The following is a 24858-nucleotide window of genomic DNA, read 5'->3' on the forward strand; positions in this document are numbered from 1 at the left end:
GATTTGCTGGTTTGCCAAGATGTTCCTATGATTATCAGTATGCAAAGTTCTCATATTATTAGAGACCCTATAGTTTACCACCATGAAAAAGTACCATATGAAGGAGAGAACATTGCAGAAAGCAGAGAAATGGGTTTGTGTGCCGACATGCCTCATTCCAAAGTAGGATTTCCAAATAGTGCCACCACCATTAACTGCTCCCTGAATGTCCCCAAACTTCCATTTCATCTGTGAAAAGGGGATCATACCAGCAACCCTCCCTGCTCTCCTCCCCATTAAAGGGATACTGTGAAAAGCAAATGGGACAAAGAATTTGGAAGAAGGGTTCAAATAACAGGGCCATAGAATGTAAAGTCTCTTTATTTCTTCCTCTGTAAAATGGGAATAAGTGGTGTGTGAGTCTTAATCATGTGATGGTTGAAATACAAACCATTCCTTGATGTTGTCATGCGAATGAGACCTTTTCCAGCCTCTTTACTTCTCATTTTTCTGCTGCCACTATGGTTTATTGAAAATGTAATAGCTTCTGTGTGACTGTCATTGAGTGTGTGTGTGCACACGTGCGCGAGTTTTGAAGGAAAAAAAAGGAGGAACGAAACATTTATGGTCGCGTTTAACATCTGAGCGCTGGCTGCGTGGAAGGCCCAAGGAAAGGACCTGTCTGAGGTCCTACCGAGCCCAGCCTGCAAGTTCCCCTGCCTGCAGTCCCTGCAGGGCGTCTGTCTGCGTCCTGGAAGGCTGGAGTAATGGAGGGAGGAGACTGGGGCATCGGAGGGGTGGGAGCCACTCGGAGGAGCAGCCCGGGAGGGCGCGGGCCAATCGGAGCACGCTCCGTCGGCGGCCAATCACGAGCCGCCTAGCCCGGCAAATCTGCCCCGCAGTGCGGGGCGGGGCTGCTAAGAGTCCGGGTGCCGCCGGTTGCACTTCTGGGCGCCTTCAGGAAGCACAGGTCAGGGGGAGTGTGTACCGAGAAGCCGGAGAGGGATAGCAGGCAGGCCCAGCTTATGTGCCAGCCCAGTGACACACACAGAAGCCTAACTCAGGCTGATGATGGTGCATTCGGGCGCTCACGTGTGTATAGCCCCACCGGCCAGTCTATATGCTGTGTGGGCACCTGTCCTGTGAGTGGCTCCGGGCGTGGCTGCCCCTTGGACGTTCAGTTTCTGTAAGATTTATCTCTAGGGGCCTACCTTTCCCGAGCTCCAGAGGGGAATGTAAGGAGTTTAACGGAGCCCGGGCTGAGCAGATTAACAGCGGAGAGGGTGGGGACTGCGGGTGCCGGGGAGGTAGGGAACCACCTATTTGCCCCGTTTCCCAGGCAGAAAGGCCTTTGGGAAGGACTGGCGTGACAAACGTGGCCCTGAAATGTCTAGAGAGCCCTGGCAATGATGATCACAGAGTGAGTGGCACTCGACTGAGCCTGGGCAGTTTGTTGACTGACAGAGAGGGATGCTAGCAGTTAGGAAGGTGAGGAGGAAACTCAGGATGGGGACCATCTGCTCCCCCAACCTCAGCGGGACAAAGACATCATCGGAGGCCTGCAATGCCGACTGGATGGCCTCGCTGCCCCCTCACCTTCACAACGTCCCGCTTTCCCATCTGGCAATCCCAGGTATTCTTTTCCTACTTGTTCCCACTGTGTTTGCTTCTGCCATTTTAGTGTTGTTAATGGGTTGGGTTGATTTTCTATTGTGTTGAGAAAGCAATTGTCCGTGACCTTAACTAAACCGCTTTTTATTTCCACACCAAAAACTTAACACTGAAACAGCTGCTGTAAATAGGTTTAGGTACACTGCATCCTGGGCAAAAGGGACTCAGGAGAATGGAAGCATGTTTTCTGTGTGTGTCTTTTTGTTTTTACTTGATAGCCTTATTCTAAGAATATTGCCCTCTTAATGTTGGGGCCAGGGTATGTGAAGGGTGCATTTACTTGAATCGTTTGCAGAAAAAAAGGACAGATCAAGGGTAATGGATAAAAAGTCATTAACAATTTTAAATCTGGGTCAAAATTAAAACTGAAAAGTGTTTCTTTTCTCACTTATCTGACCTTGCATATTGGAGTAAGAAATGAAAAACAGATTAGTATTAAAGAATAGGTTCAGAACCAGGACTGAGTATTTTTGTTGTTGGAAAAGTCAGAAATATAGGACGCAAGCGCTTGTCACAGGTAGTCATTAGGTGTGATGAGGTGGTGGTGTTTGAAACTTTGTCTATGTATATATATATATATATATATATATATATATATATATATATATATATATATATATACAGGTGTCTGCCTGACTGATGTAGAACCACAGCCTTGAAAAGCACTTCTGCTCCAGCTGCTGTCACTCTCCTTTTATACCTTGACATCACTCTCATTAGGTTTGTTAAATGGGTCCTCTTCCTTCCACTCAAAAGCTAATGAAAGCATGCTTTCCAGGGCAGAACATTTGGACCACAATGATCTTGGCCTAGTGCGCTGGGCCAAGTCCTAGATGCTGGTACTTGGAAAGCATTCCTAGGAGCAGGGGATGGACTCCTGCCAATCCTCTCTCTCACCTGGAGACATAACAATAGATTTCACTCCTAGCCTACCAGACAAACTCCCGAGCATTCTTGGGGACAGTCTTTTTGGTGGCTTAAAGATGACCTCTTGCAACCCCAGATCTTTGCTTTCAATGCATAAGGAAGAGCACTGCTAGCTTCAGATGCAGCCTTTTCCTTATTCGCCTCTAGTTTTGGAGGTCTTCCAGGTTCATTGTCCTCATGGGCTCTTGTTGCTTTTGAGGAAGGAAAGGGCTGCTAAATCTCTTTATAGTTATGATCACTTGTGCTTTATCAGCCATTGACCAGCTCCTTGGGAAATGCCAGGTGATCATGCTTCAGAACAGGTCTTCTTCATGTTTAATTGATGCCTGTAGAATCATCACTGGAATGATGCACATGCCTCTTTTAACATTAGTCATTTGTCATCAGGCTTTCTGATGGATTGTTTTGTCAAGTGGTACAGCAGGTACTGTGTATTTGCAAACAGAAAGGCATCTTAGGCAGGCCCTAAATGGCTCTATCAGGGTACATCCAGGGTAGCTTGGGGCTTCCTCCTTCCTGTTGTGCTTTGGAAGTTTCAAACCATAGCACAGCTCCGCCCATGGCTTGACAGTGCGCTGACTCCATGAAAGGGAAAGAAGCTGGGCATTTGTTTTGAAATCTGTAGGGTATCTCACAGTGACTAGAATTGCCAGGGTTTGCAAACAGTCAGGGCCTGCTGCTGTAACCGGAAATTCTATGATTAGCCACCATGAGGACACAGGAATTTGTTCACCCTGCTTTGTGAAGTCTGGTACCGTGTTTCCCTGAAAATAAGACCTAGCTGGACAATCAGTTCTAATGCATTTTTTGGAGCAAAAATTAATATAAGACTCAATCTTATTTTACTATAATATAAGACTGGGTCTTATATAATACAATATAAGACCGGGTCTTATTTTCGGAAAAACCGGGTACTTCTGAGGAAAAAAAAGGGAGGGCCTTGACTTCTCAAAAGATGAATTCACTACTGTAAATAACTTTTTCCCAGCAGTGGAAGGGACATGAGTGTATGTATATATAAGCTCAGGTCAGGGAAATCACATAGTAAGTGCTAGCCACGGCTCCTATAACCCTGCCCCACCACGCGTTCTCTTTCCTCAACCTCAAGCTTAATATTCCCCAACTAAAGGCTAGCAGTCAAGGTCTGCCAAGCTAAGAAATACGACACATTCAGGAAGTGGAGGCCTCCATCTTCCTACCGCTTCCTCTCTTCCTCTTCCCCCTCCTCATCACCTTTATCATAATAGCTAGTATTTACAGAAACTACCGTACCGCACCCACTGGCACACATTACCTCAAATCCTTACACCTCCAAGAGAAGTATCAGTATCCTCATTTTGGAAATAAAGAAATTAGTGTCCAGTGAGGTTAAGTAATTTTCTCAAGATCACACAAATAATAAATAGCAGAACTAATCTTTAAGCCTTGATGGTAGCTGTGTTCAAAACCTCTGCACTGTCCTTCTGTCCTTAGGGGACCTTGGGAAGTGCAGAGCAGTGGTGTGTGTTTGTGGGGGAGAGGGGATAATCTCTAACTGAAAAACCAGTTTTCACAGACCATCTTCTGCAGCAAATGAAAAAATGTTTTAAACGAGGTGGTTTTTATCTGCGTGATTATGTATCACTATGAAAAGATAGTAGATGATAGGCAGATAGATAGCTAGATAGATAGCCACACATATATGTGTGTGTACGTATTGTGTGAGTAATATGTATACATATATATTTTCCTGTTTACAATTGGAATTATAAATAGAACTTTAGAATTGGAACCTAGTAAGTTTTAAATTCAAATTTAGTGCTTAGACCTATTATATGTGTGTGTGTGTGTGTGTGTGTGTGTCTGTGTCCGCACACGTGCACATCTGTATGCGCATGAGTGTGTGCTGGCATGTGCTGACTTAGGGTGGGTCACATCTGTCAGGGGGCTGGGTCAGCAGTGACACGGGGAAGGGTGGGGGAAAGGCAGGCGTCTGGCAGTAATAGCAGACCCAGGGTGGAGTAAACTATGTCAGCTCTGAGTGCATCTGCAGCATTTGTCAAGATCATCATGGAAGAGAACATGTGTGAGTGTGCACCTCCCCACAAAGCCTTGATGTATTATTTTACTTCCACAACTGTTAAGAACACCTGTTAATGACCATTGTCACCCAAACATATTGAAATATCTTGGAGAAGAACCTCAGAACAATTCTCATTACCAACTGTATAGAATGATTAGAGACCCTAAGGGTAAAGGATCTGGAAATTGCAAAAGTCAGATTTTTAAATTAAAGCTTTAAACTCTACAAACATTTTCACGGATGTTAGTGAAAACATGATAATTCTTTATGGAAAAATGGACTGATAGGAATTGTTTTCTATAACGTATACAGCTTTTCAATTAATTCCTTTTCTTTGTATATTTTAGTGCTATTTTTTCCTCTCTCTCTCTCTCTCTCTCTCTCTCTCTCTCTCTCTCTCTCTCTCTCTCTCTCTCTCTCTCTCTCTCTCCATGCTTTTCCCTTTCTTTTTATTAAAGGTAAACTATTCAGTCTATTACAAAGAGCCTTAAACTTAAGGATCTCAAAATTGATGATTCCATCTGTGTGATGTCAAAGAAGTATTTGAATTTCTTGGAACTTTGTTTCCTCATTGGTAATTAAGATGTTGGATTAAATGAAATATAGAGTCCTTTCCAAATTAAAAACTCTTTGATTAATTTGAGGGATGTTGGTTTGTTCTTTGGATTTTTGGCTGTTCTTTATCCAAACGTAGAAAGAGATGGGAAGAATGATTGGGTTATTTTCGATCTAAAGGCCATTTCTTTTATGCCTCTTCAAAACAAGAAATTATTTTTGGTGTGCAAACAAGGACTCAGTTGCCAGAATGAAGCAGGGTCCTCTTACTTTAGCATCCTTAAAGGGACTGTAGATTAGTTGTTCTAAATGAACAGACCCTGGGTACATTTTAAGAAGCCTCCAGGCTCAGGCCTGTGAGAGACCCAAAGATGAATCAGGCGTCAAGCCCACTGTCAAAGAAGCTTGCAGTCTAGTGGTAGAGACATTTCTATGCATACCTTCACCATACATATTTAAAAAAAAAAAAAAACTAATTATGGTAAATAGAGATATAAATAAAGTGTTATACAAGCATACAGAATGGAAAGATTAATTCTAGATTTTGAGATGAGGAACTACTTTGTTGAAAAAATGGCATTTGACCTGGGATTTGAAGAATGTTGAAAATTTCAAGGATGTGGCTTGGAGGTCAGAGATACAAGGGGGCTTGCCAGGTGAAATAAACTAATTAAGCTAAGGATGGGGGTATATTCTGGAAATGGCTAGAGGACTCCCTCTCCTGCCCCTCAGTAATGCTTTGTTAATATCTTTATCATAGCAATTCTCAACTCATCATTAATTTTTAGGTATGTCTTCCACATTGTCTATGAACAACTTGCACACAGAAAATATGACTTATTTCCTTTTATAATCTTAACTCCTCGTATAATCCTAACTCCTAGCAGCTTGGTCATTGGTCACTCTTGAGTGAGTAATTTAATGCATGGAACTGGAGAATAAGGAAGTTGGGAAAGTGGTTTGTAGCCACCATCATTTTCAATTGTGATCAAAGCTAAACTGAATAGGTTGGTTAGGTTCGCCTTGTAGAAATAACCATAGGAAGCAATCTGAACATTTTCCAATCTATTTCTTGTTATTGTGTATAATATTCCTGTAGCTCTCGATAAGACTCGTCACTGAGCCCCATGAGAAATGCAGATTCTAAGGCAGAGTAAAGTGGTCAGAAGAGTGAGAAGTAGAACTCTGTTGTAACTGTTGTCCTAGGAACAGTTCTTTCGCCCTTCATTCTTTTTGTCTTCCTTCTTCCCTTCTCAAATTTGAGCTGCGCGTATTTCTGTCCTGCTGCAGCCTCAGCCTGCTCTCATTTCTTGTCCCTTGCTTCACTTTCCTTCCACTGATGTGGCCTCTCCCTTTCAAACCTTGCTCAGACACACTCACTGATCTCCGATGCTTCTTTGTTCTCATCTTGCTGATGGATTCATTAGTCCCCTTTCTGGAATCCTATCTTTTTCCCATGCCTTTGCCCACTGGTGATTTCTAGAGCTGTTTTCCTGTGGTCCCACACTCATTTGACAGGGAGACAAAATTACTCCTGGGTAGGATGAAGGGATCATTACTCAAATCCTGCTTGTGGAAGTTGGCTAAGGTCCGGTGCATATAAGAGATATAGGGACTTAAAAGGATGTAAAATACCTTGTGGAACACAAGTTAGGTTGGCTTTACTTTGAGGATAGCATGAGCCATGAGATAGCCCTAGAACAGACCCACTCTCCTACAGAATTTGAGGCTATTGGAAAACCAAGCACCAATCTCAATCTACCAGGGCTAACCCAATCAATAAACAGAAGAATAAAAAAATCACATGGGACCAAAATGGTCTGTTATGTGGGAATAGGGTTTTTTGTTGTTTTTCATTTGGTCATGGTGAGGAATAAAAAGAGGCTATGACTTTGGTGTTCCCGTTAGTAGATTTCTCTTCTAAAAAGACTTATCACTTTCCTAGATTTCCCCATTCCCACTCCCAATCACACAAAAGCTACAAGGAATTCCAGAGTCCACATGTCTGTAAGAAGCAGAATCATGGATTGGTTAAAAGTATTCATGCCAGAACCACACTGTCTGGATTTGACTGCTAACCCTGCCCTTCATGACTCTGTGACCTTGGGCGAGTTACTTAACCTTTCTGTGGGCCAGTGTTCTCTGTAAAACAGAGATAATAATGGAACTACATCATTTGGTCAATATGAAAATTAAGTAAATTCATATAGCACACTTAGAAGAGTTTCTCATAAAATGAGCATTATATAATAATAGTATTTGTTATTATTAATCATGACATTTATCAAAAGGCTGCACCTGGAATGGACAACGAAAAAGCGGGGTAAGATGTGGTCCATACCCTGAGGTAATTTATAGTTGAGTTAATGAGCTGACCTTCCAATTAAACCAAGTGGCTCCGAGTTTTCTGATCAGATCAGGACAGTTGAATGCCATCCCCTCAGGGGTCTTAGAGTTAAGGAAAGGATACATGGAGGGTTGCCCAGGATATGAGTACCAAGGGAGTCTTAAATGAAGTATGAGGGAAGCTGATCAAGAGAGCCAGAAAATCCTTTTCAGCTACTTACTCTGTCCCCCCATGCTAAGTTCAGCTGTCAAACTATGTCATCTCTAGCTATCCAAAGCCTTTGGGAAAAATTCAACTGTCTGTGACAGGATCATATCGTTAACTTTTCTCCTGCTGTCCTCATTTCCCCATCATTTGCCCTCCTAACGCAGTCATTTGGTTACTGTCTCAAGAGTAGGAGCATGACAGAATTTCTCCTTTGAACAAATCTTTGTACAGATTTTACAACTCCTTCCCCAGGCATTGAAATAGCTTCATGATCCCTGTAGCATGCATCACCCCCCCACACACTAACCCATGTACTACTCATGACCCAACACATGCCCACGCATACGCACTGAGCCATGACCTTAGCCTCACCCTCACGAGTACCCAACTTCTAGTGACGGCTATTGTTTACCCTTTATAAAGATGCTGCGAAACATGCCCACTGACATCTCAGGTCCTAGGAGCCTGCTGCTTTCACCTACGTGCTTCTGTTCCAGATGTGCTTCTGAAGCTGAGGTTTGGGTTTCTAACATGTGATCTGACCAGACCCCCACTCCGTGGGACAGGTTGGCTCCAAATCTCCCCTAGCTTCTAAGAGTTTATACATATAGGCACACTGGAGGTAATGTTAGTGACATGCTTTAGCATCCTGTCCTGTAACTTTACCTAATTAGAGTTTCAAGCCATGCTGCAGAAGAGGGATTATTTATAGACATCATAACAGGTGGATGTGTTTGTGTGTGTGAAGCAAACATAGGTGGAGAAGAACTATGACTGAATCTGTTGGAGTATTTACTCATTTGATTGAGCAGGATTCCTTCCTCTTTCTTATGTCTGCAGAAATTTGGATTATATTCCCAAACACCTGTGAGGATCAAGCAGTAGCTGGGAGGATTCCGTTAGTAGATCTCCAGTAGCTCTAAGATCAAACAGGTTTGGCCACAGAGGCCTACACTGCTCTAAGCAAGATGTCTAGTTGTGTGATCTATGAAACATCCACAGTCTTTCTTAGATTCATTGTCTACTAAGAAGCTGACATTTTCTAAGAGAATAATAGGGTGTTTTTTTTAACGTCTAATTATTCTAGAACTATTGGCTGTAAGGTATTATCTAAGAGAATATTCTATCAGTATTTCTTCTTCTGTACATACCTGACAGAATCAAACTAAAGAAAAAAATCGGAAGCATTTGTAGCCTGTCGTGTACATGTGTTAGCATGCAGCAGCAGTCTGCAGTAAGGGTAGAACTGAACAATTTCTAGACTGTCAGACTGAGATGAATATTTTATGAACATGTATGATTTGAAGGCTTATATACTGAAAGCAATATTCTTAAAGTACAGTTGAAACCAGATGGGGGGAAAAGTGCCAAACAGATAAAGGTGAAGACAGCATGGCTCCCTCTTCCCTGGGTTTGAGTTTAGGTCATGTTCCCGGCAGGAGGTGCCCATATGGATGCTCATAAGAATTATATGAGCTAAAAAAAAAATTAGCAGTGCTTGCTTATTCCTTTTGCTTCTTATGGTTCTCATTGTTAATATTTTTAAATGTATTCATTTAAAGGAAAATCATTTATTCAAAGGATATTTATTGAGTGCCCTTTATGCCAAGTACTACATTAGACGAGGTGAACATAGAGATGAATAAGATTCTTCTCCCTGCTCTTCATGAAGTTATAATTTTATAAGCGAACAAAGCCAAAATTCAAACACTATGGTGAAGAATGCATAGGCGACTATAACACTCAGAAAACAAGACCCAATTCTATTACTGGGAGGAGGAGGGAAGCTTGGTAGATTGGTCTTCCCATAGGAGAGGGAGGGGCCTTGGATTGAGCAAGTGGTAGATATCTAGATGTCACAGGTAGAAAGCAGAGTGTCATAATGCAGAGGTACCAAGGAGCAAGAGATTAGAGTGACCTTGAGGAAACCAAAGCATAGATTTCATTTAGAGAAAGGAATGGAGATGAGGTTGGAAAAGTAGGTTAATGAGCCTTATGTGCCATGCCAAGGTTAAATGTTAAACGTTATCCCAAAGGCAAAAAGCAGCCATTGAAAGACTCGTTCAGGAATGGATAAAAGCCCTAAAATAACTGGATAAAGGTGAAGAGAAACAATATGACTTATCAGTTATTAGGGATATTGAGGGGTAATATGAGAAATTCATTATTTCTTTCTATTTATCTTCCCTATGCCAGGCCCTCTCGTAGGCACTGGTGATTCAGTGATGATCAGTACTGCCCTCAAAGAGCTTACACTCTAGTTGGAGAAATGGAAATTTAATCAAGCAATTATAACACAATATGCTGTGTGGAGAGGTAGAGAGTATTGCTGGAAGAAGCATATAGCAGGGGCACCTTAACAAAATTTGGGAGGTCAGGGAGGCCTCCTGGAGGAAGTGTTGAATAACTGCAGTCTGAAGGAATACATAGGAATTAGCTGCAAGATAAGAAGAACAAGGGTAAGAGTATTATTCTAGGAAAAGAAACAATATGGGTGAAGACTTTGAAGAAAGAAAAAGGCCCATGAAACAAACTGAAAATAGTTTATCATAATATATGGTAGGTTTTAAGGAGAAGAGTGCCAAGACACTAAGGTCTAATAAGCCATGTCAAAGTGACTTAGTCTTACCTTAACACGTGTGGGAAGGGTGTTAAGCTGATGAATGACAAGGTCAGTTTTGTGTTTTGGAAAAATCACTCTGGTGGCAGTCCACAAAATGTACTGGAATCGGGAAGTACTGTCTCCAGGGAAACCACTTAGGTTGCTGATGAGGTCATCCAAGTGGAAGGTGATGCTGGCCTGAGGAGAGTGACAGAGTGGGTGAAGGAAAAGGGACAGACCAAGGAGATAGAAAGGAAGAAGTATCAACAGGACTTGATGATTATTTGGAGGGTAAAAGAGAAGGCACGACTCATTGTCTTGGGTAACTGGGAGGAGGGTGGTGGCATTCCCAGAAATAGGGATACAGGAGAAGGATTATGTTTAGGGGTCATGGAGTGAAACAGACATGCTTAGTTTGGGGCATGCTGAGTTTGAGGTCCCAGTGGGACATTTCAGAATTGGGAGAAGGACATGGATAGCACCCAATAGAAATGATTTCGGAGCTAAATCTTACGTTTCACAATTTGCTCACCCCACAGCTATTACTATATACAACATAAAATATGTGAGTTTGAAATTAATGTCTTTGTTTGTTGTTGTTGTTGTTGTTGTTTTTAGATTTTAACTAAAATTTTACTTCTTTCAGGAAATCTAAACTGAACTTTTATTCCCAGATAAACAACCTTCCCAAGCTCATAGTGTTCTGCTTTTTCTGCATGAATTCTATCATTTTTTGTCTAACTAGTTCCCCTTCCATATTGGCAGCTTGGGGTGGGGTGGGGTTAGCTGTGTGCACTATACCACAACCTACATGTGAAATGGAGACTTTTAGTTACTTCACCACCTCATCAAATACCATCTATTTTACACACTGACATCCAAGAGAATTTTCTAGTAGAACATTTAATATAACTTTTTTCTCCTACCTACCCTAAACATTTTCTTCTTTTCCCCTAAACCTTCATATTATTCTTCCTTTTGTGTTAAAAACTGAAATGTTGTTAAAGAAAATACGATTATTTCAGAATTGAGAAGTCTTCGCAGGAGATGACCAAGTGCTGTTTGTGAGGCGTTACTTTACCAAAGATGATACCATCTGTTCAGATCAGGGAACTAATTGGAAAAAGAAAGGATGAATTTCATATTAATCAATTACCTATATAGTACCTTATTTTTGGGTGTGGATTGGGGTGTCTTAGACATTTGAGGAAGAGAAAATCTTTCAAAGGAAAATAGATACCCATCCATACATACAGGGCTTTAAAATGCTTCCCATACATGAAATTGAAAACCCTGTGTCTCACATAAATCATAGGAGGTTGGGCTGATTTGATTATCTAGGGCAATGGAATTCCCATGATGCTCTGCAGAGTCCTCGAAAGGCTTAGTGTTCCCCAGGACACATCAAGGTCAAGAGTAGGCACTGTCAGGACAAGCCTTTAACTAGAGAAGCTCTGCTTGTATTTGTTTTTACATATAAATACAGTGGTATCTCGGTTTTCGAACATAATCCACAAATTCTGAAACATTCAAAAACAGCCGAGAGCTAGGCCTCAGGATCTTGCACTCAGCGGAAGCCGTGTGACATTGTGGGGACAGAACCAGGAGTGTAGTTTCCAGGCTCTCGGCCTCACGTGGAAAGGTGCTGGCTCGGGTAGTAGATGGCCATCAGCTGTAGCCATTGAGCCATTGGCCACTAATATAACTGCCGCAGCTACGTTGGGGAGTCGAATCCAGGAGAGTCGGTCGGTTGGCAGAAGAGCGGACAGCAGGTCGCACGTCGTGTGAATCCAGCCTCCAGTGAGACTATAGTGGTATGACTCCCCTAACTGTGGCTCCGTGGGTGTTCCTTTCTGGCCTAGCCACATCCTGCGTTCTTATGTGGGGAGCGGGAGCTGAGACCCCGCAGGCCGTCCTACATAACAGACATGTTCGACTTCTGAGTCATGTTCGAAAACTGAAGCATTTATTTCCGGGTATGGCGTTCATAAACCAAAATGTTCATCAACAGAGACATTTGAAAACCGAGGTACTACTGTACTTCATTTGACAACACTCCAGGTCTGAAAGTTCCCTGAAAACCCCTGATTTACTCCACTTGTCTAGCTCATCCACCCAGTTGGGGGTAGACCAGGACTGGCTCTCTGGATTCCCAGACTGATATCTGTTCTCAGACAGTGGGATGCCCCTTGGTTTCTCAGGACATGAAAAATAACTTGGTCAACATCCTCTGCTTCCAAGAGTTCTGCCTTACACAATTACTTTGTTGCATTGTGAATACTTATGAATTCAGTGTGCACCCAATTAAAATTAAATTGGCCACATGGCCCTCTCAGATTTTGCTGACAGTTTGATGGTTATTATTAGCACTCTCCCATGTGCCCCATGGAAAATAATCAAGTCTGATAGGTGAAGTTTATCCATTTGAGTTGGCAAGGTTTAAATGTGTGATTCTTTGCTTTGGGAAACTACTAAATGGTCCCCTGATCTTGAACTTTGGCCTCATGTTGGGCGATATTTTGTATATCCTAAAGATATACAAAATATGCCAGCCTTTCTGCACTTGTCAGTATGGAGTCAAGTTCTCTACAAATGCTGCATTTTTCCCAAGAACCCATTGCAGGTGTGTGAGATGGGAGGCCCCAAGGAACTGTTATTAGAAGACAGTTTACACAGGCTTAAGTTATAATGTACTCTTCGGGACTGTTCCTTTTTAAATTGTTGAATGATGTATTTTATTATAGCTGCTCCTTTAGGCATCCTTTCTGGTTTATTTTTGTTGACTGTGTTTTCTGATACTATCTTCTTCTTTGACCCAGATAACTCAAGCTAGAAGCTCAAACAGAGCTCAATGGAGCTATACAGGTGCTGGGGATGAAGAGGTTCATGGAAAACTCTGCCTATTTAAAGAAGAGGGGTGGATCAAATACGTAGAAGTTTGGGGAAAAAAATCAGGAGACCTAGGCTCACTGTTCCTAGGCAATGGTCTAAACAGCTGTTCATTCAAATATTCATGCTTGCATTTATTCTGTATACATCTATTCAGTACCTATCATCAGCCAGAAACTTACGAAGTGTAGAGATATGGGCATGAGTTAGATATGACCCCACCCTCAAAAACTTGGAGTCAGATATAAGTGACAGATATGGAGATAATTACCACAGTGTCCTAATTTCATCAAGTGTGAGCAAAATGCCATGGAAGCACAGAGCAAAGAGCAGTTAAATCTGCTTGGTGGAGTCAAGTGAACTCAGTGACGAATGACTGTGACCTGGGTCACATACAAGTAATTAAAATGGAAAGGCAAGGGACAGTGAGATTGTTCCCAAAGACTGGAAGAGATATTTCCTAAACAAATCTTTTGCTATGTTCAATAACCATAAGGCCCATTTCTCATACGTAACTTTGCAAATGAGTGTGTTCTTAGCTCAGGCCACAGAAATATCTTTTTTTAATTGGGGAAGGGGAACAGGCCTTTTAGGGGAACAGGGAACATTGTGTACTTCCAGGACTTTTTTTTTTCCCCATGTCAAGTTGTTGTCCTTTCAGTCTTAGTTGTGGAGGGCGCAGCTCAGCTCCAGCTCCAGTTGCCGTTGTTAGTTTCAGGGGGCGCAGCCCACCATCCCTTGCGGGAGTCGAACTGGCAACCCTGTGGTTGACAGGACACATTCCAACCAACTGAGCCATCTAGGAGGCATCTAGCTCAGCTCAAGGTGCTGTGTTCAATCTTAGTTGCACGCGGTGCTGCCCACCATCCCTTGCGGGACTCAAGAGTTGAACTGGCAACCTTGTGGTTGAGAGCCCACTGGTCCATGTGGGAATTGAACCAGCAGCCTTTGGAGTTAGGAGCATGGAGCTCTAACCACCTGAGCCACCGGGCCGTCCAACACAGAAATATTTTAACACGTAAAATTACAATCTTTTCATACCAAATTTATTGCAATATTCATAGAGATTAAATGTCTGAATTATAATACAAGATGTTTTTTCTACAAAAGCTGCCTTAAACATCTTCAGCATTTAAGGACACATGCTCATTTCTATGTCTGTTCTTAATATTTTTTATCTTACCTCTATCTTTAATTTTTATTCACATGGGAGACAGTATAGAGAAGTAGTACCACCGTGTGAGCTCTGTGTTAGCATACCTAAGATCAAATCCTAGTTACTAGTTACGTGACCTTGAATAAAATATTGAACCTCTCTGGTTTCTTTGGTTTGCCATCTGCAAAATGGAGGTAATTATAGTACCTACTTCACAAGTACAAGGTTAGAGGAATCACAGCCCACAAGACCACCCTCACTCTGACGCCAGTTGCCAGTTTGGGGGTCCTCAGGATCACCTTTAGCTTCAATAATTTGCTAGAAGGACTGACAGAACTGACTGAAAACTGTTATACTCTCAGTTACTGTTTATGAGAGCTAAAGCAGTCAAGTGAAGAGGAATATAGGGCAGTGTCCAGCAAAGTTCTAAACATACAGCTTCCAGTTGTCCTCTCTTCTGGAGTCGTGGACGGAGCTACTTTCCTGGTATTGATATGTAACAATACGCACAAAGTACCCTCACCAGGGGACCTCACCCAGCCTTAGTGTCCAGAGTCTTTACGGAGGCTCCACATGGCTGCCCTCAATATCCAGCCCCTCCGTAGGTCAAGCCTATACCCACGTGACTCAAAGCAAACACCATAAATGGATCTCAAAGCAAACACCATAAATCGCATCCTTAGACTTTTTGATGGGGCTCCAAAGCCCCCCAGGTAAACAAAGAGTCTCTTATCAGGCAGGATATTCCAAGGGCTTAAGAAACTACCTCCCTTCAGGGGCCAAGGACAAAGACCTGACCTTTTGGGAGACAAGGTTAAATTCTTCACTACGTAATACAGTTGTTTAAGGATAAAATGAGATAATACATTTAACATGCTGAGAATGTTGCCTAGGGCAGAACAAGCATAAACTTTGGATAGATAGCTATTATTATTAACCATTCTTTTTGATTGCCTACTATGTACCTAGTATCACTCTAGATACTGTAGGAAATCTTTAAAAATTAATAAGGTACAGTTTGTCATCTCATAGGAGAGATCCTGAGGTTCAAATAAAGCCAGTAAGAGTAGAATGTGGTGAATGTCACAGAAAAGAAGCAAGCAAACTGTGCTAGTGTCCTGGAAAAGGGAGAGCTTACTTCCAGATAGGGTTAAAGACCAGCTGCCCCAGGATGGCAGCTGAGAGCAGGATTGTGAGGGATGGGTAGGGTTTCCATTTGGGGAGGAAGGGCATTTCAGACAAAGAGAACCAAATGAATAAATTAGAGATGGGAAAGCAAGGGCACCTTCAGGGAACAGAACAGCGCTGCTATGGCTCACTCTAGAAGTGACAGGAGAAAGAAACGGAAAAGGACTGGAAAGATAGACTTCATTTTCCGATGTGCTAAACACTCCATGCTTTGTCTGGTAGGCTATAAGGAACCAGTGACAATTTAGGGCCCAAAGAGAAATCTGAAAGAAAGTATGTTGTCTCTTTTCATGGCTCCAGTCTTTGAACGTGCTTTCTCCTCTACCATGGCGCTCTCCTTTCCGATACCCCACGCTTCATTTGGCCAATTGCAATTGATCATGCAAGAAAGAGCTCAGATATGACTTCTGTGCACACCTCCATTATGGGACACATTATATGCTATTGGGACTGTTCACCTGTCTTTCTGCTATGCGCAACGGTGTTTGTCATCTCTATACTCGGTGTCTGCATACTGGTTCAGAATAAGTACCTCATGGAAAAAAGAGAGGGAGCAAAAGAGAGAAAAATGGAATCTTGAAATGTCTACAAAGAATTTAAGGATAAAGACCTGGTATTTCTAGTTATTTTAAGGAGAAACTAGATGCACAAAGAGAAAGTAATAGTGCCTAGGGTGAGACAGGCTCTTACAACTGCATTGCAAAGATTTCTCAAGGTGTCCCAGGCTTTAAAATAATAGGAGTAGTAATAGTACTGGTAATAATAATAATACTAATGATAATGATGGCAGAAGAAGAGCGTACTTATATTACACTTATAAAGCACTTACTAGGTGCTTTGATATTGTTGTACTTGACCCAGTTAATCTTTACAACTCAATGACATAAGTATTATTATCTCCATTTTACAGATGAAGGAATTGAAGTACAGAGAAGTTAAGCAAATTGCAACAAAAATCCTGATAACAATACTAGAAGTGTAAACAGTAGGTCTTGCCAAAATCACTTAATTGCATTTAAACAAAAGATATTTCTAGAATTGAAAATTGACCCAGTGTAGGGCTGTAACTTCAATTCCCTTTGTTGTTGGTTGTAATAAAGAGTGGTTTTCTTTTCATCCGAGGCATTTGCTTCCATGCCAGGACGCTAATGCTGGGCGCCTAAGAAGATGGCTATGTTTGAAGGACTGCCTGCTAACCTGTTCTGACTGAACAAGTCACTTTTTTTTCCAAGACCAGCCATCTAGGAGGCTTTTTATTGACTCAGAACAGAAGCAGCCCAGTGGTTTAAGTGGTCTGTGTAGTAATCACCCAGCAAGGCTCTGACAGAAAAAACCTTTCTGCCTCTAAAGGGAAAGAGCAGCAGAAGCTTCTAGCAGGTGTGTAAGCTTGTCAGAACACTCATCTTCCAGGGTGGGGTGTGTTTTCATTCACTTCCCTGCTGTGTGTAATGTACAAATTTCCTTTCAACCCATCATTTCGTGTAATTTAGACTGCTACCTGTTGGGTTTACCCTCCTCCTTTTTCCCTTTCCTCTGTTGGAGCACCTGGCTTAGTCCTTCATTTGCAGAAAGGAGGAAAAACCCTTCTTGTCCTTGAAGGGATCTAGCTGAGGAACTCCCCTAGATCTCTGCCATTCTACAGTTTGTCAAATGAATCTTAAAATAACCCTACTCTGTGAAAAATTACAGCCAAGCAGGTGACTATGAAGGTGTTTTCTGGTTTTGTTTTGTTTTGTTCCAAAATCTCCACAATTGATTTCATAAAAATGTCCCACAAAGCACTGAAACACTAACCTTTGGAGTGAAGGATCTGTCACAGAAACATTAAACAAGAAGTGAGCCACTGGCCCATTCATGCAATCAACGTGCACATCCAGTGCTTGCCAACTGGAAGGTCGTTATGAAAAGGAGAACCTAAATCTGCATGAGGGGAAAGCATTTCTCCAGCAATTTGACACAATTCTCAGATGAGTCAAAAATAAATAAATACCACCCTCAGGCTGGAGAATGATTTGCATTTGGCAAATGTGATGACTTAATCTGTAAGCATAGTCTCTGCTTAAGTATAGCAAGTATGAAAGAAACATCTTATTTCTTTGTAGTGATTAATAATCCTTGTTAAAATAGGGTCATAAATTCCTTTAACTAGCTCTTCATAAGTTGGAATCATCAATTCTTAAGATAGAAGAGATCCAAAGGCTCATTTCACTCACCTTCTTAAATTTGCAAATGGAGAAACTGAGCTCCAGTATGAATTTATAAGCTCATACAAGTAATCAGAGCAAAAGTCACCCTGGGATTCAAGGCTCTGAGCTGTGAATTGCGAAAGAAAATGTTTCCTTGACTAAAAGAAGGTTAGAGTGCCCTCGTGTGTCCCTGCATAGAAATTCTTCATATCTTTACAAAGTTTAAAATCACTTTACTCTCCATCAATTTTCTGGCATTGGGGTGAGGGTCAGGCATTTAGTTCTAGAAACAAACTCTGTGATCAATATGGTATTGGAAATAAATGTACAATGCATTTGACTTCTTTAATCAATAAGGATATGGGAGCAGTAATATTCTTTATACGAGCTTTAGATAGATTAGGGTCTGACAGACCTGGGTTTCTGTACCAGGCAGCCACTTGCAATCTTTGTAACTCTGAACTAGTCGCAAAACCAGTCTGAACCTCAATTTGCTCATCTGTAAAATGCAAGTAATCACACTGTCTTGCAGGATTGTGGCAAAGATCAAATGAGATCATGCAAGTAAAGTGCCCAGCCTCGCATTTGGTACATAATAAACACTCAATAAATTGAGTTGTTGTTAGTTATTTTCAGACATGAGCCCCCACTGGTTATCACCAGTGAGTTCCTGATGAAGGAAGTGGGATATAAACCCTGGGAAGGTTAAACAGCATGTCTTTGGGATGCTTTCAGCTTTTGGATGAGGAGGTTTCCATGAGCTCTGGGAGCAGAGAGAAAAGAAGAAGAATTTTAAAGAAATATGTACTGAATATGTGATTCCAAAACAAATTATTTCTTCAGATGCAGAAATTTAAATGGAGCTAGAGCAAACGGCTTTCCCACCAATGGAATCTCTTTCAGAGGTAACTGGCACTAAGGGCGCAGCAGTTAAGGAAAAAGCCCCTACTATGAATGAAAATGTTTCAAAACTGGATCTTATTTGTGGCATTAATCCAGGTATTTTTTGAACTCTTTACTTATTGAAAGGATAACCATGACAAAATCAATAAAGAAAGAGGTGGAACACGATAGCTGGATGAATTCATCCTTTGATTTTAATTTTCTTTAACTCTTTTATTTTATGAAACAAGTTCTCTCAACTTCAGGGTTCAGCAGAATTGGAGCAAATGAAGTCCTTTTGCCCCAGTGAACTTTCAAAGGTTCTCTCCTCCCCCCAGTAATTCTCACAGCCGTCCTTTTCAGACATGTGGGGGGGGGGAGATATCATTATGTACAATGCAAGGAGACTTGACCTTTAAATGTCAGTGGAAGTGTAGAGTCTGGCGATTCTGTCTGTACCTTCCACTAGCTTACTGGAGAATTGAAGGAAATAGTCCAATATTGTATAAGTGGGGAAAGGGGAGGGGTGAAAGGAGCACCTCAGCTATGCCTCTATCTTTTCGTTTTTACACAACTGGAAAAGGAAAGGAGAGATCGGGCTGGGCGCTGTTATCTAAATACTTAGTCTAGATGCCACAGTCACTGGGAAATTTATGTAGATTATGACAAGAGCATAGAAAAGGCTGCTCAGTTTGCACGCCTTACCCCTGGGGTCAGTCACTCACCCTTTCTGGGAACTTGTTACCTTTAAATAAGGCAAATGCAGCACATGAAACCCAGGCATTTATTATTTATGGGAAGTTCATCATCGGGCCTGTCTACGGTTGTGGAGGAACAGAGTCACTGCCTCTGAGCCTCAACAGAGTCATACCGTGCAGCTCAACGCAGGCAGCCTCGGATGCTGCATTTCGACACCATTGAAGTGTTGCTCTGGGCAACGTGACGCTCAAGCTGGACTTTGTGGTCATAAATCTCTAGTCAACTAGTGAAAAGGTATTCCCTGCCTCTTAATTTGAAGTCTCCTATTTGTGCAGATTAACTGGACTGTACATTTTCTGGCTGCAGTAGTTAACCTCTGTACTATTTGTGAGACACATTGTTCCTGGTTAACCCGTTCATCTCATTTTCTACTTTATGCTTTTGTCCCTTTAGACGTTATTTTTCTCCTTAGAATGCCCGCTGAAAATCTGTATATCTTGCTTATTGATGCCTTTATTGCTAATACTTGTAGAGTTTAAATTCCAGCATGCCAAGAAAAAGGTTTTTCATAAAGGGATCTTGTTTACTTAAAGATCCTCTTGTACTTATCCACCTACTGCTCCTTTATGTGGCAGCACCCAACTCCCATCACCCCACTCCCAGCTAGGTCTGCCTCTGCCTGCAGACCCTGGTCCAGGCACTGCACCAGCGAGGCGAGGCGAGGCAAGGAGAGGAGTCCAGCCGAGGAGAGTGAGCCCCTGGTGTGATGGAGCCTGAAAATACGCTTGGACCCAGACACGCATTTGCTTCCAATGGGTTAATATTATGCATCTATTCAAACTGTCACTTTAAAAATATTTATTTCTGATTTAAAAAGAATTATAAAAGTGAAATTGCACCACACCTTTGAAAAATCCCCCTTCAGTTTGTGTCCTCTCCCAGGTCTCTCCTCAACCCGGAAGCAGCCCCACTGCCACCCCAGGCCCCTGTCCTGATTCCCATTCTTTATCCTTCTGATGCTCACCCTTTTCCTGGCCTCTCCACCTGTCTCCCTTTCCTCAGTAGAGTAGTTTAGGTCTTTCCCAGCTTCTCTGTCCAAACGTGCGTACCTCCACCTGCTACTTATGACTACTTTAAGTATGTCAAAAGCCATTAATGCCAAAAATGAATATTTCAGTTGTCCTTAGCAAACAGAAGATACCAGTTACCAGGATTCACTCTGCTTAGAGAGTAGTGTGGATTAAAAATGACCTTTTTTTGTTGTGGTTCATATTCAAGATGAAGAGTTCACTATTTATGTTAAAGAGAGTTTTGTCTGTTTTGTTTTGCTTTTTCCCCTATCCTGCCTGTTTTGTAAGGAGTCACTGGTGAAATCCTGCATCACCTGGCACCGAATTTGCAGTTTAGCCCAGCAATGCTTTAACATCCCCGGTCGACTGGTCCCTTTAGCTAATGGTCTGCTGGTGTGCCCCTCAACGTGGCCACCCCTGGGAGCCCAGAATCCTGCCACAGCGGGCTGTTGTGAGTCAGGAAGCCAGAAAGGGAGATGAGCTGATGATGTCCTTGGCTCCATGGGAAATCAGAGCCAACCAGCAGGGATCTGGAGTCCAGTAGGGCCATTGCTCTCTGAAGGGCCAGAAAGGTGTCTCTGAATGCTCCTTGCCACCATCCGTCTGAGTCAGAGTGAGGGAGTGAGCAGTTCCTAATTGGCTCTACCAGAAACTGGGCCTTTCTGATCAGCTCAGTATGCATAGACATATGTTTGCAGTCTTTTCTGAAATTAAGTAGTGGTCTCTCCAAAGCTTAGAAAAATATCGACACTTTTTGATCAAATGATGGGAACGTTTTCCACTGCCTTAGTTTTAGTATGTTCAAAATATATTTTTTTATTTCTTAAAAATCACATGTCCATTAAAATGCAAGTACTTTTAAGGAGGTAATGTGCCTGAGGGCCTAAATCTCATTTTGTAGCTCATTTTCTAAGAAATATTGTTGAAAAATTTCTTAATAGAAATTCTATGGAGAGAGTCTTCTGGGCTCTATGTAAATCAAAGCATAAAATGCTCTCATTTTCTCAGAAAAATCCAACCCTTTAAAATGGCTTAACAAGTCAGCAGGCTGTCACCTCTGAAACTCTCAAAGATGTGACAGTATCAGTAAGAGCTATTGTTCAGCTGGGCCTCTCAATGTCTGATCCCAATTCCATCTGGGATCTGTCTCTTTTCTTTTTCTCCTTAGGAGATGGGAGATAATTGCTTTCTTTCTTTGGCTTAAACACTCATGTCTTTTTTCCCCTCTTTTTATGAAGTATGATTATTGCTCTTCCTTCTGCTCTTTGCAGTGATGGGCTTTTGACCTAGTTGAGCCTTTATTCCTGCCCAGATACCTGCTGGTAGCTAGCATCATCTGAATGACCTAGCTTTATTAAGACAGAGTGTAACCAAGATTTTTGTCTGTTGTGTTTGGGCACCTTTAATATCTTTTTGTTGTTGGTTTTGAATGGAGTCTTTGCAGCTAAGAACTTCTTAATTTGCCCAGAACATTTTTTGGTATGTGTATTTTACCTTGACTTAGAAAACTAAATTTGACATTCAGTGCTATTTTATGAAGCATTAGCTCCAGTGGGTAACTGGTAAGATGGCTGTACCTGTTTTCTTGCAAGCTGAGACATTGACAGGGTTTAGGCTAACAAGTGGGGAAGGAATATGTAAATTACAAATCGTATGACCTAAAGTTCACACTGAAATAAAATAGACAAGCCTAATTGAAAATTCTGATTATTCCTAATAGAAAATGCATGGACGTTATGCATATGTTTTAAGAGGAAGCTTGCAATGAACCAAGCCGTCTTTTTTTTATTTTTATTAAATTTATTGGGTGACATTGGTTAGTAAAATTACATGGGTGTCACGAGTACATTTATATAGAACATCATCTATATGTCACACTGGGTGTTCACCACCCGGAGTCAGTTCTCCTTCCATCACCTTATATTGGATCCCCTTTTCTCTCTTCTCCCACCCCGCCTCCCCCTTACTCTCTGGTAGCCACTAAATTGTTGTCTGTGTGAACCAGACCATTTTAATTTTGGCGGAAATAATATGATGAAGCCTTGATAAAAATCTGGACTTTACATGGAGTTTAGATGACTCTTCAAAAAACAAGCTCAACATACTGATTGTCTTTAAAAGCATTTTTGTAGAATGATTATTGTATCTATTAGAAGTTCTCTATTGATGTACTTGTGTCACATTGTGGAGTTTTAAAATTCATTTAAACATGCTTTTCCAAATAAGTAAAGTGGGTTTTTTTCCTCTTAAGAGTTTTATCTGGGTTTCATTTCAACTGAGTCAGTTTTAGTGTCAATGTATACACAGAAGACATGCGCATAAATGCTTTGTTAACTGAAAGAGAGATTAAATCCACACACCTCTACAGATATCCCTACTTTGAAATTTTGCTGTCTAAACAAAACTTATAAGATTCGTTTTACCTGGAATTGACTACCTGAATCAAAAATCGCATTATAACAAATTCACATGGTGGGTTGCCAGTACAGCCAAGCAAGAAAGTGGGGAATGTATGGCATCCATAGCTGAACTGCTCTCACAATAGGTTTGAGTTGTGCATCAGTGCTCTCAATTTGCCACGTTATTGAGTAGAAATGTCTTCTAAACAAATGTGAAAAGTCTGAAAAGCTCGTACTTGTGAAGAAAAATAAAGCATGTTGAGAGAGGTGAGCTAACATACACTTGGCCTAAGAACTGTGTGTTAATATGTTTAATGTGTGAGAAAATACAGAACAACTTCTGAAAGTATTGTTGATTCTGGTTTTTCATGTTTAAAATATTTTATATTATGGAAAGTTTGTGGATGGTTATGTAAGTGTTTAAGTGTTTTAGAAAGCCGATAGAGTTGGGTTTTTTTTGTTTGTTTTTTGATGGATTGAGAAAGCATTACTGTCTTTTCCTTCTTAAATAATGGATTATAGGTTTTCACTCTCCAAAAATCTGCTATCAAACATGCTTTTAGCAATGGATTGGATTTGTTTTGCTGCATTTGATTTTCTTAGAAATCACTTGAAGACGTCTAATTTTATGATGTTAAAAATAAAAATGTTAAGAATCTCCTTGGAGCTTCCTCTCCTATACTTTCAAATTGTGTAGTCATTGTATTTATTTATTGATACAGGAGCAGACTAGAGATAATCTATAACTTTACTTTTAGTGCCAATTTATATTTAAACTGTATAATACTATGGTCTGAATTTACTCCTTTTGATGTTGATTCTGGATATAACCTAAAATAAGTCACTTTCAGTACAAACTTTATTTTTTCCACAGCAAATACCTGAAAAAGATATTTGAGGTTTCACAACATTATTTAAAAACCAGAATTATTTGTTTCTCAGATAGTATCCAACTAGATGACATAAAAATTTCTTAATAATGAAATACTACTACTACTACTACTACTACTACTACTACTAATAATAATAATATGTTTGAGCTCATTTTGTTGGCCAGAGACTCTTCTAAGTGCTAACCTGAGTTAATCATTTAACTTTCATTGCAAACTATTGATGTTGTACTATCGTCATCCCTATTTTACCAATGAGGAAACTGAGTCACAGTGTTTTAATCAGATAGCTAGTAAGCACTAGAGCCAGGATTATGAATTTAGCAGCCTGGCACCAAATCCCATGCTCTTAACCACTGTGGGAACTCTCCATTTAACTTATTCAGACCTATGGTAATTCACCAAGTTAGGTCTCAGGATTCAGCATTTGTCAATTTCTTCTTGCTAAACTGGCTTCTTGTAAACTGCAAGTCTGGGTCCTTTGGGGCTAAGTAGGCAGAGAAATGTCTTGTTGGGCCTGGAGATGGCCTAGTGGGATATTTAAAAGATAACTGAAAAAGAGGCAATTGAGTTGGTTTCCAACCCATTAGTGTTCTGGGGACAACTGTCCCCAGAGATGGGTCACCTTATGGATGGATGTCCAGTGGGAAATAGTTGTTGGAGGCATTGAGAGACATGTCAATTAAGAATAAAAAAGGTGCAGGTCCGAGGTCAAGCCCTACAAGTCAGATGTCCATTTGGCTACTGGAGAGCTCAGTCTAGAATGATATGTCTTAGGCTTTGGTTCTTTGTCACCTCACTAAGGAGTGTTTTTAGCCATTTTTATCTGGTTCACCACCACCACCCCCAACAATGAAATTTGAATGCCACAGATATACTGTATTTCTGTTTAGGTACTGTGTGTTTGTGTGTATGTAGATCTATTTCTATACCTCTAACTATATATATAGACAGAGAGAGATAGAAGGGAAGACAGAGACAGGGATAGAGACAAAGAAAGAGAGAGAGATCTGTGCTTTATACATAAAAAGAGTAAGATTTTTTTCATCCCCCAAGAACCAATTTTTGTCACCCTGTTGAGAACGCATAGCCTAGAGGCACTGATAGTTGAAAGGTTGAGTGGTTGAGTAAACACAGGGTGGAAGGATA

At 41.2% G+C, this 24858-nt stretch overlaps 1 protein-coding gene across 1 annotated transcript in view; it reads left to right on the forward strand.

Annotated features, from left to right (window-relative positions):
* The first annotated feature begins 891 nt into the window (after positions 1 to 891).
* PLCXD2 (phosphatidylinositol specific phospholipase C X domain containing 2) overlaps positions 892 to 24858 on the forward strand; it is a 49742-nt gene continuing 25775 nt past the window's right edge. The window contains exon 1 of the mRNA XM_081065297.1: positions 892 to 1612. Within this exon, the coding sequence (XP_080921423.1) occupies positions 1450 to 1612 (163 nt within the window). The 5' untranslated portion in view covers positions 892 to 1449. The remainder of the gene's footprint in view (positions 1613 to 24858) is intronic.

Source organism: Rhinolophus hipposideros, assembly GCF_964194185.1.
Source record: "Rhinolophus hipposideros genome assembly, chromosome: 2".
Taxonomy (NCBI): Eukaryota; Metazoa; Chordata; class Mammalia; order Chiroptera; family Rhinolophidae; genus Rhinolophus; species Rhinolophus hipposideros.